General features: G+C 43.5%; 1 protein-coding gene across 1 annotated transcript; it reads right to left on the bottom strand.

The window, feature by feature from the left end:
• Window positions 1-10,779: 10,779 nt before the first annotated feature.
• On the bottom strand, window positions 10,780-14,014 carry LOC125540900. The gene is made up of 2 exons (XM_048704430.1): window positions 12,546-14,014; window positions 10,780-11,170 (listed from the first exon to the last, which is right to left on the bottom strand). Exons 1-2 carry the CDS (start codon window positions 13,900-13,902, stop codon window positions 11,007-11,009), a joined length of 1,521 nt encoding a protein of 506 aa, XP_048560387.1. The 5' UTR covers window positions 13,903-14,014; the 3' UTR covers window positions 10,780-11,006.
• Between the last annotated feature and the right edge of the window lie 1,426 nt (window positions 14,015-15,440).

The following is a 15,440-nucleotide window of genomic DNA, read 5'->3' as shown; positions in this document are numbered from 1 at the left end:
ATATCCGTAGACTGAGCAGTACCTGTCTCAACCGCAGTAGCCCCATGGTCAACAGCAACCGGAGGCGGAGGTTGCCGATGAAACCTACCACGGCCCCCACCCCGACCACCCCGACGTCCACGGAATCCACCTCTCTGGCGGGGATCCGGGCCGGATGCCCCCTCGACAAAGCCACCAGGAGGCCCGAGGAAAGGTCTCTCAGCAGACCCGTCACTCTGCCACGTATAGCCTCGGCCTCCACCGGTAGACGAGGAACCGCGGTGCTGTCCGTCTCCATACGCATCAACACCATCATCACCCCACTGACCTCGGGGTGCCTCAAAAGACTCTCGAGCTGTAAACTCCTTCCTAGGCTGCGAAGACCCTGACCGATACTGAGCCGGCCTCGCGACATAGTGCGGCGGCGGAGCAGCCCGAGGCGGAGCACCACCCGGGGCCGGCACCACAGTGCTAGGACCAGACCCGCCGCCACGACCCATGGCAGTGGCCACCGGAGGCGACGGCCCCGGAGGTCGCGGCCCTACTGGGACTCCTCTTCCCGCGGGTATGCCCGGCGGCCTGGCCGGCGTTGGCCCCGGAGGTCGGGGACCAGCAGGTCTTCCACTGCCAGTAGTTAACACCGGCGGCCCGGCCGTCGCAGGCACGGGCGGCCGCGTCCCGTGGTTGGCGCCAGTCCGTCCCGAGAGGGTAGGAGCGCCTCGCCCGGCGCCGGGAGCAACAAGCCCAGCACCGGTTGCGCCACGCCCTGCACCGGGGGCCCCTCACCCAGCACTTCCAGGCGGCGGCGGCGGCACGACTGCCCCAGCCCTGCCCGCAACCGCATGGGGCTTCGTTGCCGGCGGCCCACCCGAGCCTTGACCAGCCATCGCGCGCAGCGGGGGAATCCGGCGAGCGCGGCCAGCACCGCACGGTGGTAGGATAGGTGTCCCGCGCCGACGAACCCTAGGCGCAGACGCAGAAACGCACGCGAAGGAAGAGTCGATCACGTCTGTGCATGCAGCGCTAGCAGCAATGCATGTGGCGCTCGGGATGGTCTGGGCCTCATACCCAGCCATCTCCGGCCCACTTAGCAAGGCGTCATCGCTTGGTAAATCAGGCCCAAACCGGCCCAGTAGCTCGTTCAAGCGCTCGCTGCGAGCCTCCCAGATCCCGCTCGGCTTCCGCGACGTCACCACAGCCGCCGCCGCCGGCAGTGATCCGGCTCTCGACCGGCGATATGCCCTACTCTTCTCGACCACCGTCCACGAATCCGGATGAATTAAGTCGAAAAGCGTGAGGTTTGGAAGGCGTACCTTAGGTATGGGGCCCTTCCATGGCCGGACCGCCGTCGCCGCCGTTCTCCGGTGAACTACACGGCGCACCATCTCGTTCCTCTCGTCCGGATGTAACCCGATCCGTGCCGGATCCTCCACCGGCAAAACCGAGTCTACGGTTGTGGCTACATCATCCTCGGAGTAACCTGCATGAAATAGATCGAAAATCAAATCCGACGGAGTAGGCGACGTCGGTGAACCTCCTGGATCCTCTCCGTCCCCGTCGGCATCCTCGTCGTCTGAATCAAGTAAAGCCCAGAAACGGCCGCCTACGCCTGCCCGTTCTGCCGCCGCGGGGCGGCGCGCCTCGGTGGTCGCCCCCACCGTCGCCCGGGGGGTCGCCCTCATGCCTCTCTCAACGTGGCTCAACGTGTCTGAGCTTTAGCACTATGATGAAGGTAAAATAAATTATCAAGTCAGTATCTCTGATTTTGTTATAGCTTTCCTTGCTTTTTTAATTTTTTGATTTTCCTTCGTACCACTTCAATACTCTAGTGTGCACAGAGTCTGACACCTGGTGTTTCCACTTTCCTGCATTAAAGTTGGCTACCAATTGCCCTTTTTTTTTACCTACCAACTCAAATTAACCTCTACATATTGTTCTCGTATGACAATTACTAGGATGGCTGTGGAGAATACATGACTTGCTGCTTTACACCAGTGGTAGAAGAAGCTCCTATGACAAATTTTGTAAGTTATTTCCCTAGCCCCAGAAAAGCCACATCCACCCACCCAAAATGGGTGCATTTTCCTTGTAAGCAACAGGTTTATGAGTAAGCTACATTTTTTAATGACACATGCCCATTTAAAGCACAATTACCAGCACCCCCTGGATCCTTCACAGTAGTCGTTCCTACAGAACTGCTAGTGCGTAAGGTAACTTGATGAAAAACATAGATCTGCAGTCACTAGTATGGGCAGCATGCTCCTTGTTGGTGCGTGACTCTGACCCTGCGAGCGGTAACTACCTCACATGCAACACTGGTAAATACACTGTACAGCAGGCCAAAGTGGAAGAAACACTATAAATTATCCTTGTCTCCCATTATTTGATTAGGGTCAGTATAATTCAAATTTCAAATCGAGAAATGATTTATTTTCAGTTGATTACTATTACCACCATTAGTCTATGTCATGATAACTTAGTTGTGCTACTTGGTCACAAATAGTGTCAAGTGGTCTCACCGTAGTCGATGCGATCATTCCTAGACTGGTTCTCTTTCTCTGTTCTGGACTGAGAAATTATTACCAATGATAGTAGAAGATTGTCTTTTCTCACCTTTGTACATCTGGGTGGAACCCCTTGATTATCTACCAATGATAGTAGAAGATTGTCTTTTCTCACCTTTGTACATCTGGGTGGGACCCCTTGATTATCTTTTTCACTATGAGGTCTCCTTCTTTTGTACCATTTTATTTAATATCAGGCTCAAGCGCTTAGCTCAAGCTCTTATCATTAGGATCTGGAGTTGTGCCTTGGACAAGGGTTTAGTTAATGTTGTTCTTGGTGACCCACTGTCTGAGGTTTTTGACACTTAACAAGGAGTTGCTTGTGGTTCTTAATTTTATAACATGACAAGTGCGGAAGATTTTGATTTGCGGCATTTTGTTTTGTTTTGTGTTTGAAGTCATTATAATGTGTACAAATTTGGACTATTGTTTTTATTCTGAAACACATGAGCAAATGTGGTGCTATGTGATGAACAGCTGTTACTGTCTAATTTCAACTTCCTTCATGGTTATGCAGACAAGTGAAAATGAACATTTAAATCTGGAGCTTTTAGTGAACCTACGTGCTTTGATTGCACATCATATGCCTAACAGGATCAACACATTCTTTCAACTGGTATGTTCATTTATGCAGTGCAGTTGGCGGGCTACGGATTTCTTTTTTATATTTCTGTTATCTTATCCAGGTTGGTAAGCACATTCTCAGTGAATCTGATAACACTAAGAGGGAATGGTATCTCGATAAATTGATGGCAGAGCTCGAACAGCATGAAATCCACCTATTTTACCAATCGGTATGTTGTAGAATAAAAAGAATTATGCAGTGGGCGAACTATAGATTGTATCTTATGTTTCATATCTATCCAGGCATGTGAGATGATTCAAGCTGAATCTGATAATGTGAAATACCTCAAAAGATTAATGAGCCTTTCAAATGAGGTTACTTATCCCAATACAATGTTACAATGTTATCATGTCTGCCCCCCATTTAATTGATTTATAACATTGCTATTTATATCTTTTAATTTTGCAGAAACTGGCAGAAATAATTGCAGCGGAAGGCCAAATCATGGACATATGTAAGGAAGACAATGCCTTATCTGTTATTAGCATCTTGCAGGTAATAAAATGGAGAATGGAATCTACTAAGTGGATTTTATTCAGAACTTTTAATTTCATATCTGAATTATGGGTCTTGAGTGCACTTCTCCTCATGATGATGGCTGTAGTAGTTAATCTTTTGGTTGTACCTGTAATCGTAATACTCGTCTTGTATACATCATTCTTAGGTAATTGCAAACTTCTCCACAGTTAGGTCACATAATATGTTTCAAATAGCAGTATCAACTATCAAGTATTATCAAGTAGTTCTCTTTTGAGAAGAATATAATAGTGACATTTAATATTTAGTTTCTCTGTCAAGGACCAACTGTCAGCTTATCTGATAATTGAACCAATAATCTTTGTGTTATTAGAAGCATGACCTATGCCATTTTTAATACCTGCCAAGGCAAATATTTGTAATTGGTTTTAGTTTCCTTTTCTCTAGTTTTATTTATTGTTTGATCCTAAAATTGGGTGTCTTGGTTTTTGCAGATGAATGTTTGTGTTGCCAGTTCACTCGGCCCACAGTTTTTCCCACAAATTTCACATGTCTCCTCTGATATGTTGAAGCTGTATAGGTACTTAACTTAGAATTTCATGAAATTCTAGTGGGTTTGACTATTTAGAGTTTATTACTTTGTCAGTAATAGTTCTTTAAGACTATCTTGAACTCTCTCTTTTCTTTGTTGCATTTTGTGTTGTGTTGCTTGCTAACACACAAACATCTGTTGCACGCCAGCTTGTGCAGCGAACTGATATCAAAACAACTCGTAGATGAGGGCTCTGAAGATGGGCCACTTGCTTTGGAATTACAATGTTTAAGGTATAACTTACTATTCTTTGCTTCTTCTCATTTGTAGATTTTGCTAAATTTTCAATTTGAATTTGTAGATCTGTCAAGATGGAGATCTTGAAATTAATGGAAACTGTTGTGGTCAAGGCTGAAGATTTACCACAGCTGCAAAAACAGTTTGTTCTTCCATTAGTGGACTCTGTACTCTCTGATTATAACCGAGACACAATAGAGCATGAAGCTCTGTCCTTATTTTCAACGATTATAATCAAGTAAGCTTGTACTCCCTCTGTTTTTAAATATAAGCCTTTTTGGAGATTTCAATATGGACTACATACGGATGTATATAGACATATTTTAGAGTGGAGGTTCACTCATTTTACTCTGTATGTAGTCCATATTGGAATATCTAAAAAGACTTATATTTAGGAACGGAGTGAGTAGTTTGTTGTCACCCGTTTTGGTTTAAGGTTTATTTGTTTAGATATGTATATCTCGTCGTTTCTTGTAACGTCGTATTCAACTCCACGTATAGGTTCTCAAGTGATATGCTGGAGGGGGTATCTCGAATATTTGATGCTGTTTTCCAGGATACTCCTGAGGTGCAGATGCAGGTATTTCCAATATTCCTGTGGGACTTACAATTATGATCATATGGCTGACATTGCATTTTTTTTGTTGCGCTATCAGATCAACAAAAAACCGGAGCACTGTTCTAATCTCTTTTCCTTGCTTCAAGTGTTTGTTACACACTGTTTCCAAGTATTGACAGATAATTCATGTGAGGTATGTATTATATATATCTTTATGTAAGTTGCAATTGCAGAATTACTACCATAGCATAATATGTTTCTTTTCTTTTACTTGATTATTGATTTTCTGTTTCAGCGATTAAACCATGTTATGGATTACATTATTTGGGCACTACAGCGGAGGGAGATAAACATTGTTGAGACTGTCCTGTGCCTGTTATTGGATGTACTACAGAACGTTCAGGTGCTTAATAGGCATATCTTTATCGGATATTGTGGCAATTCCTCATTTAATGTTGTATAGTTACACGTAAGTTTATTGTGTCTTATCATGCCAGGCTTCAGGGTTCCAAAACCAATTCTACAAAACAAATCTCTTGAGAATTGAGCAAACGATACTCACTATTCTTATGGGCATGCCCAACAATTCTTGTTCTGAACGTCATGTTTCTGTGCTACAACATTTGTTTAATGCGGTATGTTAATACTCATTTGCTGTTTTATTATATGACATTTGTGTGTGCCTCTTTGATTTTTACCTCTTCTGACATGTTTAGGTTGATGTTCTGACTGAACCCCTTATCTCATCCACACAATGCAACATGATGTTTGTTCAAGACTGTACTATAAAATTTCTCAGTTCAGCATTTCCTGGCATGACAGATAAAATGGTATGATCTCTCGAGTACTGTATCTTATTTTAACTAACTAGCTTCAACCTGAAGTTTATGTTTCCCACAGGCACAGAAATTTGTTGATGGACTTTTTAATTCAAAAGGTGACGACGCGGGCTTTCTTAACCATACAAGGCAATTTCTAGCTCGCTCAAAGGAGACCTGCACGCAGGTCACACAGGAGCAGAAGTCTGTTGATGGATCTTTTAGTCCAAGAAATGACCTTGCAGACCTTAGTTGCCTTGCAAGGGATTCAGCGGAGCCCTCTGTGCAGGTTTCTGTCCCACTTGCGCAGACTGCCCCATCATGGGGCACCACTTCTATAACTCATTTTGGCACCCTTGAGGCTAACTTTTCTGGAGTAACTTTAAAATGGAAGCCACTAGTAATTGGGAAGCCACTAGTAATTGGGACCGACGAGACTCATGGGGGTGATTGGACTGTAGTAACTTCAAAAAGGAAGGCACACAGATTTAAGGTGTCTGACTCATCATCTAACACTGCCTTGGAAAGTCTATCATCCACAGCTTCTGCTTACAAGTTGTTTCCATCTGCAGCGAATGCTGGCACCTCCAGGTTTGACCTTTTCCGATGCTTGGACAGGGGTTCCAGCTTTGCAAATTGCTATGATGCCAAACAATCTTTTTTGGAGTAGAGCTCTTATTTCCACGCACACAATAATAAACCATTATGGTTGTCTCAAATACAACATGTTTTCTGGATTTACCATCTCTGTTGTTTGTCTATATTGTTGCTTATTCAAAGTTGTATTTATCATTTGAGTTAATTTATTTTGTGGCTTTTACCATCTTTGTTGTTTGTGCATACTGTTGCTTATTCAAAGTTGTATTTTTCATTTGAGTTGATTTATTAACATAATTTGAATGTTATATTTGCAGTGTGGTACCATTCACTGAATTTATTAAATTGCCTGGTAATGCAATAACCGCAAAACATACAATATTTTCTGGTGCAAATTCCATGGAGGTTGATGAAACAACATTGATAGGAAGAAGAGCAGTGACTTCTTATTTGCATAAAATGACTGTAGAACATGCACTGGGTAACAGTTGGAATGGGACTCTCCAAAAGAAAGATTTTGTGGTAGTCGATGACTCAGAGTTTATGATATGGAAACCAACCGTTGTGAGTTCTTCTCCAGATGCATTACTGAAGGACTATGGGAATTTTTCCAGCGAGTTCCTTCCCTTGTTTGGGGAAGCTGCTCTTTTCAAGGCTCTTGGCAACTCTCTGAGAAAATTCAGGCCTCGACATTTTACTCGGGATTTGGCTAGAAAGTTTAGATTTTTTACGATGACACATCTTTCAATAAAATCAGCAATGATCAGGTCGCAATTTTGGACCGAGCTGGGAAGGGTCCATAGGTTTCTAAGCAAAGAAGGAAGGAATGCATTATCAACAGCTCTGAGGGGTTTCACGGTACAGGTGCCTGATTGGAGACAACTGGTAAAAAAGAATCCGACCCTCCTTGAGGTTTACAACTATAGGGAAGAGAAAGAGAAGAAGAAAGAGAAGAAGAAACAGAAGAAGAAAGAGAAGAAGAAACAGAAGAAGAAAGAGAAAAAGAAGAAACAGCCCCAAGGCTCCCCCAAGGAAGGCTCCCCTGTGAAGATGACTACACCGCTTCAAAATTATGGAGATCTTGTGTATGATTCATCACTTGAAAGCCTCCTAACATTTGTACGCAATTGTATACAGCATCTGGCAGAACCCGCGGTGAGGTTACCATATGAATCACTTAGTTCTTCCTCTTTGTCAAGTAAGAATCATCTTCATAAAATATTTTTTGTTACAGGAGGATAGCAAGGCTAAAATAAAGAGGCTGGTTGAAATAGATCTTCTATTGTGTCACATTTTGCATCAAATGCCATCGATAATGCAGCAACTTATTTTTTCTGCTTGCATAACTGAAGAAGTGTCAGTGATGTAAGTACTTCCTGTGTCCTTGCATGTTCTTTTTTACAATCTCCAGTGTGCGATGTGCAGTTATAAATCAACTATTCGATTGCACTATGGAATAGAGTTTAAAAAGCATGTGATGTGCAGTTAGTCTCTTATTGAAAGTGTGTTTCTACATTGCTTTTGTTATCAGTACTCCCAATGATAAAGGGGGTATGTTTATAATCTTCAATGAAATGCTCCAGTGGATACTTGTGGGATCCCATCTCCTCTGTACTTTTGACTTGAAAATTCTGTGCTCTATGGAGATTCATTGTACCAAGCCTTACTTGCTATATGGAGTAATACGTGTGCAAGCTAAGCATTTGGTCTGTTAAGTGTATACTATATACAATTCTAGCACCAAGCATATGTACTAACCGAAATGCACCTTTTGTAGGTTGAATGATGTCTGGGATCTTCTGTTGGTGACGGAAGGGATGGTCATCGATAAGAGATTATTTGATGCGTAAGATTATGATGACATAGGGTTGTCTCCTGCATTAGGTACCAAGTGTACAAGTTTCAACCTCTTGCCTTTGTTGTCTTTGTTTCTGAGTACTAATTTTAACTATGTCGTTCAGTTTATGGTTTCTGAAACTCATGTATTGCGGACATAGTTGGTGCAAAACCTTTTGTGCCTAATGCTTGTGTTGTTTCAGTGTTAGATGTCTGCTTCTACTTGAGTCTTGCACACGGAAGTATTGTCACTAGATTTCTATGCAGCAAGTTACTTTGGTTTATACATTGCATTGTGGTTTCAATTGGTAGTTTCGATATTTGTTATTAGATGCTCAGTGGTGTTATCATTTAGTAAAATTTTATGGCCCATTTAGCGTTGGTGCATGCATAGCTTATGATTTCTGCAGCTTTCTTTGCCCATTCACAGGTCTCTGTCTTTTTCTTTGCCCATTCACAGGTCTATCTTATTCTGTACTCCTTTCTCCATGGTATAACGGCTTAATATTTTATCCTTTGCTTACCTCGTATATGTTCTTGTGACCAGGGGCATGTGGTCTACCGTATCTGTGTCAGGAAGAGGCCAGTGCCCAAGGGCATTGTCTATGATAAGCCCAAGCACCAGGGTTTTATCCAGAGGAACAGACGTCTGTTACTGAAGAAACCGAGGTCCTCCTCGTTGGTGTTGCACACGATGCTGTCGCAACGACCCAAGGATCAACTGACTCTGCAAGCCTGTGCACAAGCACCGTGAGCTGCGTCACCACCATGCGCCACCACAAGAACATGACGCCCTCAAGGATAGCCACCTGGAAGAGAACCAGACCCCCCCCCCCCCCCCCCCCCCCCCCCCCCCCCTACCGTTAAGCTCTTGTGCTTTTATGCTCTGTACTATTTGTCTGAGCCGTCAAATTCTGGAGACTGGTTGAACCTCGTGCTATAACTTGTATATATTGGTCCATGTCTGCCGAGCTGGTTGCTGTTTGTCTGTTACCGCACAACGAACGGTTTAGTAATGTCTTGTGTAATTGTGGTTATAATCTGTGGTTGTTCACCTTAGAATGTTCTGTGGACATTGTTTTAGTAGATGGCTAGTATTGCTTCTATTTTTATTTTTGACTTGTTCTTGCTCAACATTGGTAAAATTGTGTTGCTGCTTGGTTAGGTGTGAAGGCGCTCTTTCTGGTCGACTCAAAAAAGGAAAAAAGCTCTTTCTGGTGAAACGATCATTATAAAATATTTGGTACATGGAAAATGGTGACACAACGTGAGGCATAAAGAAAAAGATTCTGAAAGTTCAAAGTTGAGGCTGCCATCCACTCCGCTGCAAGGTCCAAGAGTAAAGACCTGAATCTCTGCATGTTCTTCTCGAAGTATCCTTATCATGTGTCCCTTCCTAGTGTATTGTGGGTATGAGCTTTGTGACCTACAAACATCTTTTTTGAGCAAAACCTAAGAGCCTCTACAATAGGATCCTCAAACGCCCCCTAACGTTGGGAGGGTAGCCCGGTCAAGAAATTGCACCAATTATACAAGAAGGCGATGACATCCTTTGGTGGAAGTAAGTCATTGCTTCAGCGAAATACTCTTCTAAAAGTGCATAAAGGACATGCTTGCAAGATTTATTAAAAGATTTTATATGAGTATGTCATAAATTATTCTCTGGTCTAGTGGTATATATTAATAAGATCATCTCATATTACCAGGGTGGGGTGTGAAGAGCCTCTTTTTCTTTGTGAAACTATGGGCATTGATAACGAGATGCATTTCAGAGTGATCCTGATTCTTTGCATTCTCTTTGGAACGAGGTACGAGAAACATCAGCAAGCTCACAAGCTTTGTCCCTGTTGTCGCTTCAAAACAGAGGCTATAATCATCCTGCTTGTTTGCAAGTCAAAGCGGTTTGGTGTCAAGCTTCAAAAAAAAAAATGAGACCAACCCAAGGGCTAACCCTTGTTGGCTTTTTTTTATAGGAGAAACTCCGTGAGCACCGCGCGTCGCCAGGACTCGAACTCAGGAGGGCTGGCAGCAACCTCAGCTGCCCAGCCAACGGGTCGACGCCCTGTCCTCGTTCGGTGCCAAGCTTCAAATCTGAAGTTGAGTGAGCAAATGTTTTGTTCCAACTGGCGCACAATCTAGTCCAAATGCTTTGGTCTGTTTATTCAATATGTTTTTATGCTCGTGCTTGACGATGTTGATCACATAACCAATGTCAACCTTATGGTACATATGACTTGATGCAGAGTGCCTACCAAACCTGCTCCATGGATAGACGTTCTTTTTTTTTTTGCCCATGGCCGTGCCTCTGCAGAAGTGATTTGCAAGTCTAACCCCTCACGTCCTCATCAACTTCCTGAATTCTATATACTTAAATAGAACTGCTATTGAGCCTGTTCTAGCAGTTAGTATCATCCAGATGATCAACATTTTCTCTTCGATCTAGTTTGAACTTTGTAAAGATTTGGCTGCTCAACAGTGCACGAAACGGGGTCTCGCATTAAAGCTAGCTCTGTAGTAGCCGGCTTTAAGTAGAGGAGTATATAAAGAGGAAATGCTCTTGGTAAAGAAAAAGGGAAAATGTCAATTCCTTCTAATAATATCAGAAATGCGATGTCCCAGCAATAGCAAATTGACTTAGCACAACACTTCTTCATCACATATTATAACACAGGTAGCAAAGCAGCTCATTCATTGCATAAAACTAGTAGCAGCAGTTAGCTGTTTACGATCTTCTACTGCGTAGATATTCAAAAAGCTTTTGACGTTCCTTTGAATTTTCTCCAGGACACTGTCTACTGGTAAATTTCTGCATGAGACCTTCAGTTTGTTTATCCGCTACCCCTCTGCTTGCAGCAGATAAACTGGCCGATGCTTTGGAAACATCCCCTACATCAAAAAAATATTCTCTTCAATCAACAAGTGTGTGCATAGGTTGTCCCTTTTTAAAACAGCAAGTCAAAGTCTGAGCAAGAATGACTACAAAATTACAGCGACAGTCACTTTTTCAGCCTGGTTTGGTGAAATATATATCTTACACATACCTATGCCCTCTTTTATTTTTATTTTATATGTTTAGCTTCCAACTGAAAATCGTTTATGCAAAATCTAGTAATAATAAGATTTTTGCATGATAAATCCGAATATTTTTTGTATTATTAGCGGTCAAAGCAGAGAAAAGGTCTGGAAACGTTTCCTCAAATGGCATGCTTACTGTCGAATATAGCACAATGTAAATTTGTCTAGGAACAGAGGCATATCCTCTGCCTTTATAATGTTAATTAATTCAAACTTTCAAGTTCACTTAATATTGTCCTTCGAAATATGATGTCTGGGTTCTTTTTTCTGCCAGCATCCCACCATCACCACTGCTACAGAAAACCAAATGTTCTGCAAGTTGATTTGTACAACAGTTCTGATCTTCAGTTAGAAGAACTGCTTTTAAAAATCTAACACAATTTACTATATTAATTTTCTTGCTAAGGCCTGGAGACCAAAGAATTGCTTTATCGGTTCATATACGACTCACAAAGCAAAGTACTGAATCTAACATCTACCTTTACCCTCCTATTCTACACCATCATCACCATCAGTGTGACAGTACTGAATTGAGTTAACTAGTGTGTGAAGTCATGTTGTCACAAAACAAGGATAAAACAAACACGAAACTTTTAGCCATAATTATTTGGTCATTCAGACCATATAGTAAACCAAAAGGTACCACCATAGGGCCCTTGTTGGTCTTACCCCTTTCCGAATTAACAAGGGGGTGTATCCTATTTGGAAGAGTAACTACATCTCTAGCCCTCTTGAACTCCACTGTCTAAACAATCACAATACTTCCCTTCATAAAGCTATGACAACAGATTTGCTCGGCGAGTACCAACATACTCCCTCTCTTTCTTTCAGTTTGTTAGGCACACATATTTCTATATCATCAATTCGACCAACGAAATGAGTTTATATGCCACAAAAATATACTCCCTCTGTAAAGAAATTCTTTACGGAGGGAGTACCATTTAAAACTTTGTTCGAATACAAATTAAAGTGAACTTTTTATAGGAAATAAATATATACTATTTCATTGGTCAAATTGATGATCTGGAAATACATGCCTGCCTTATAAACTGAAAGGGAGGTTGCAGTGCAGGTTTCTCAGTGATCCAGAGGTATTGTGTTTAATTTCATCATTAGGTAACATAAAGATAACACGTGAACTCATAGAGAGATAGTCATAATTAAGGACACCAAGCGGGTATATTACCTGAAGATTTATTGTTGATATATTTTGAGATCTCACTGGTGCAAGTGCGCATAAAAGTGAAGTCTTTTCCAGTAACAAGCTTGGCCACTCCCAGCAGCATCTTCCTCCTCACGTCAACAGCAATCACAACTTGCATCTGGTCTTTGGGGCTGGCCTTGGACAAGAGGTAGACAAGATCGTCATCCATACTCATGATGGGGAAAGCAGTGATGAGTCCTGGCAGCAATGCTTGTGCCTCTGTGGGCTGCAGCTGCCTTGGAAGCAGATTACAATGCAATGGGTTGACAGTAACGTCATCGACATCGACGGTGTAGTCAAAGTGCCAGTTCTCCCATGAAGCAATAGGGACAGGCAAGCTCCATGTTGTGGCCTTCCAGCCACCAACGTCTTCATCATCATCGTCGTCGTCCTCATCTTCGTGTTGCTGTTGGCGGAACCATTCCAGGTAGGACTCCGGCTCCGGGGGGTGGCAGGTTTCAGTCGTCTTTGTAGTAGTCGGCTTCCTTGGCAGGCAAATTTCAACCTCGACATACTTGATGACGTCTTTCTGCGGGCTGACCGCGATGTCCCGAGCAAAGTAAGGGCCACATCTGTGGTAGATTTCCCAGTTACCCCTTGCCGGCAGCGGCAGCGGCACGTCCCGGAGCACAGGCTTTTCATCGAACACGTTGCAGACGAGGATGCCACGCCAGAGATCAACCCAGCCAACGGCGCCGCCTCCAAGCGTGATCGCCTTGGTCGTCTCATGGAACCGCTTGGGCTCCTCCACCGGGCAGACCGTGTCCCTGAGTGGCTCCTCCACCGACACCACCCTGGCGGTCCACCCCTCGCCGGGCCTGGACGAGCGGTAGAGGTAAAGGTTGAAGGACATCTGCGGCTCGTCGGTGAAGTAGTCATCGATGTTCCTGAGAGCGGCGATGGCGTACTCATCCTCACCGCAGCGCAGGAGGGCGGCCTCGCAGTCGTAGAAGAGGTAGGGGTAGGGGTGCGGGAGAAGCTGGAGCGAGGGGCGGCGAGGGTGCGCCGTGTAGAGGAAGTAGTCGAAGAGGCGCTCGCCGGCGACGGCCAGGGGGTCGACGCAGAGGCGGAAGAGGACGAGGTCGGCCTCGGCGGCGATCACCTTGGGATCCTCGAGGAAGTCGGCGGGCGCGAGGCCGGGGCAGTGGACGCAGAAGTGGGAGACGTGAGGCGGAGCGGCGGTGCAGAAGGTGACCCCGATGGGCTGGCCGTTGCTCCCCAAGGTCTTGGCGAAGGTGGCGTTGCCGCGTTTGGCGATGTATCCCGCGGTGTCGAGGAGGACCCAGCTCGGGGCGCCGCGGGGGTCGGGGAGGACAGGCGGGCTGACGACGGCGCTCATGGCCGCCGGCCGGGTCGGTCGACGATGGAATCCGAGGGGAAAAAGAGGAATCTTTGGGGTCTAGGGTTAGCAGTGGCGGCCGGCAAGAGATGAGAGGAGAGGAAGTGAGTTGGGAGGGGATAGTTTTTTTCTATTATTATTAGGGTGGGGCGGGGAGGGAGAGTCCGTCCGGGGCGCTCATGTTTTACTGGGCTGCCTATCTATTAAACTGGTTTTGGAAAGCTTTTATTCATGGATCGGTTTCAAAACTTTTCATTATTTTTCTTCTGTTTCTTTTTTGGTTTACTTTCTTCTTTGCTTTATTTTCAATGCATGACTGTCTTTCAGTGCCCGTTCTGCATTTTTCGTACAAGCGTGCGACGTGTTTTTGTACATGCTAAACTTTTTTAAATACATGTTGAATATTATTTTAGATACATTTTTGACTACATGTTAAACATTCTTCAAAAACATGTTGAACATTTTCTTTGAAATGCGTGGATATTTTTCAAAAATGTCATCAACATTTTTTAAATAGGCAAGCTTGAAGTGCCAGTGCATAGCCGAGTCGGGGTAGACCAAATTTGACAAAGGATGAGTGCGTAAAAAAAATCTGATGGACTAGGTTTAACCATGAACATGGATGCATGGAATTAAGTAGGCTATCCAGGTGCTAGAACAATTACTTGTTTCGGATTTTCGGTATCTTATGAGTTTTAACTCTAGCCTCCCCCAACTTATTTGGGACCGGAAGGCTTTGTTGTTGTTTTTTGTTGCCATCAACATTTTTTAAAAGGTAGGAATCATTTTGCTTTAATTATGAAAATATTTTTGCATGGTAAAGACATTTCTTTAAATGTCATGAACATTTTTTTAGATGCGCAAACCATTTTTTTAATTTGATGAACATTTTTTGTACAAACATTTCCAAAAAAAATAAGCGAACAAAAGTTGTACATTTTTGTACAAACATTGTTGGCCAAACCCTAATCTGATTTACACTATTGGACTATCCGGTCTAGATCTAGCGGACTGTCTGCTAATGCATTTTTTCACTTCTTCCCCAAACCTATATACGCCTTCACCACTCAGTCGAGGAGTTGACCACTCCATATACACTTGACCAAATCTAAAAAGAGGCTCCCTCTCACTTCCCTACCACCGGATCAAAGATTTATTGGGGGATTCTTGAGAATTTTGAGAGAGATTTCACCCAAGCATATCAAATCCTGCTCTCTCTTTTGACCAAAGTGATTCATGATTTGAGCTAGTCTTTAGCATTTCCCTTTTGTTTTTGTTGCTCTTGGAGGTTGGAAACTCCAAGGTGATAGGATTACTCCAGCGAGGAATCAACTTCTGATTTACACCCGGAAAGTTTGTGAAGGTTTGAAGGTTGATGTCCCGCAAGCGCACATGATTTAGTTATAGACTTTTCGAAATAAGAGCAACGATCTTATAGGGAGTTGATACGTCTCCAATGTATCTATATATTTTTATTGTTCTATGCTATTATATTATCCATCTAGAATGTTTTATATGCATTTACATGCTATTTGATA

Source organism: Triticum urartu, chromosome 2 (assembly GCF_003073215.2).
Source record: "Triticum urartu cultivar G1812 chromosome 2, Tu2.1, whole genome shotgun sequence".
NCBI lineage: Eukaryota > Viridiplantae > Streptophyta > Magnoliopsida > Poales > Poaceae > Triticum > Triticum urartu.
The sequence above is the reverse complement of the archived record's forward strand: the minus strand, read 5'-3'. Positions and strand labels throughout refer to the sequence as shown.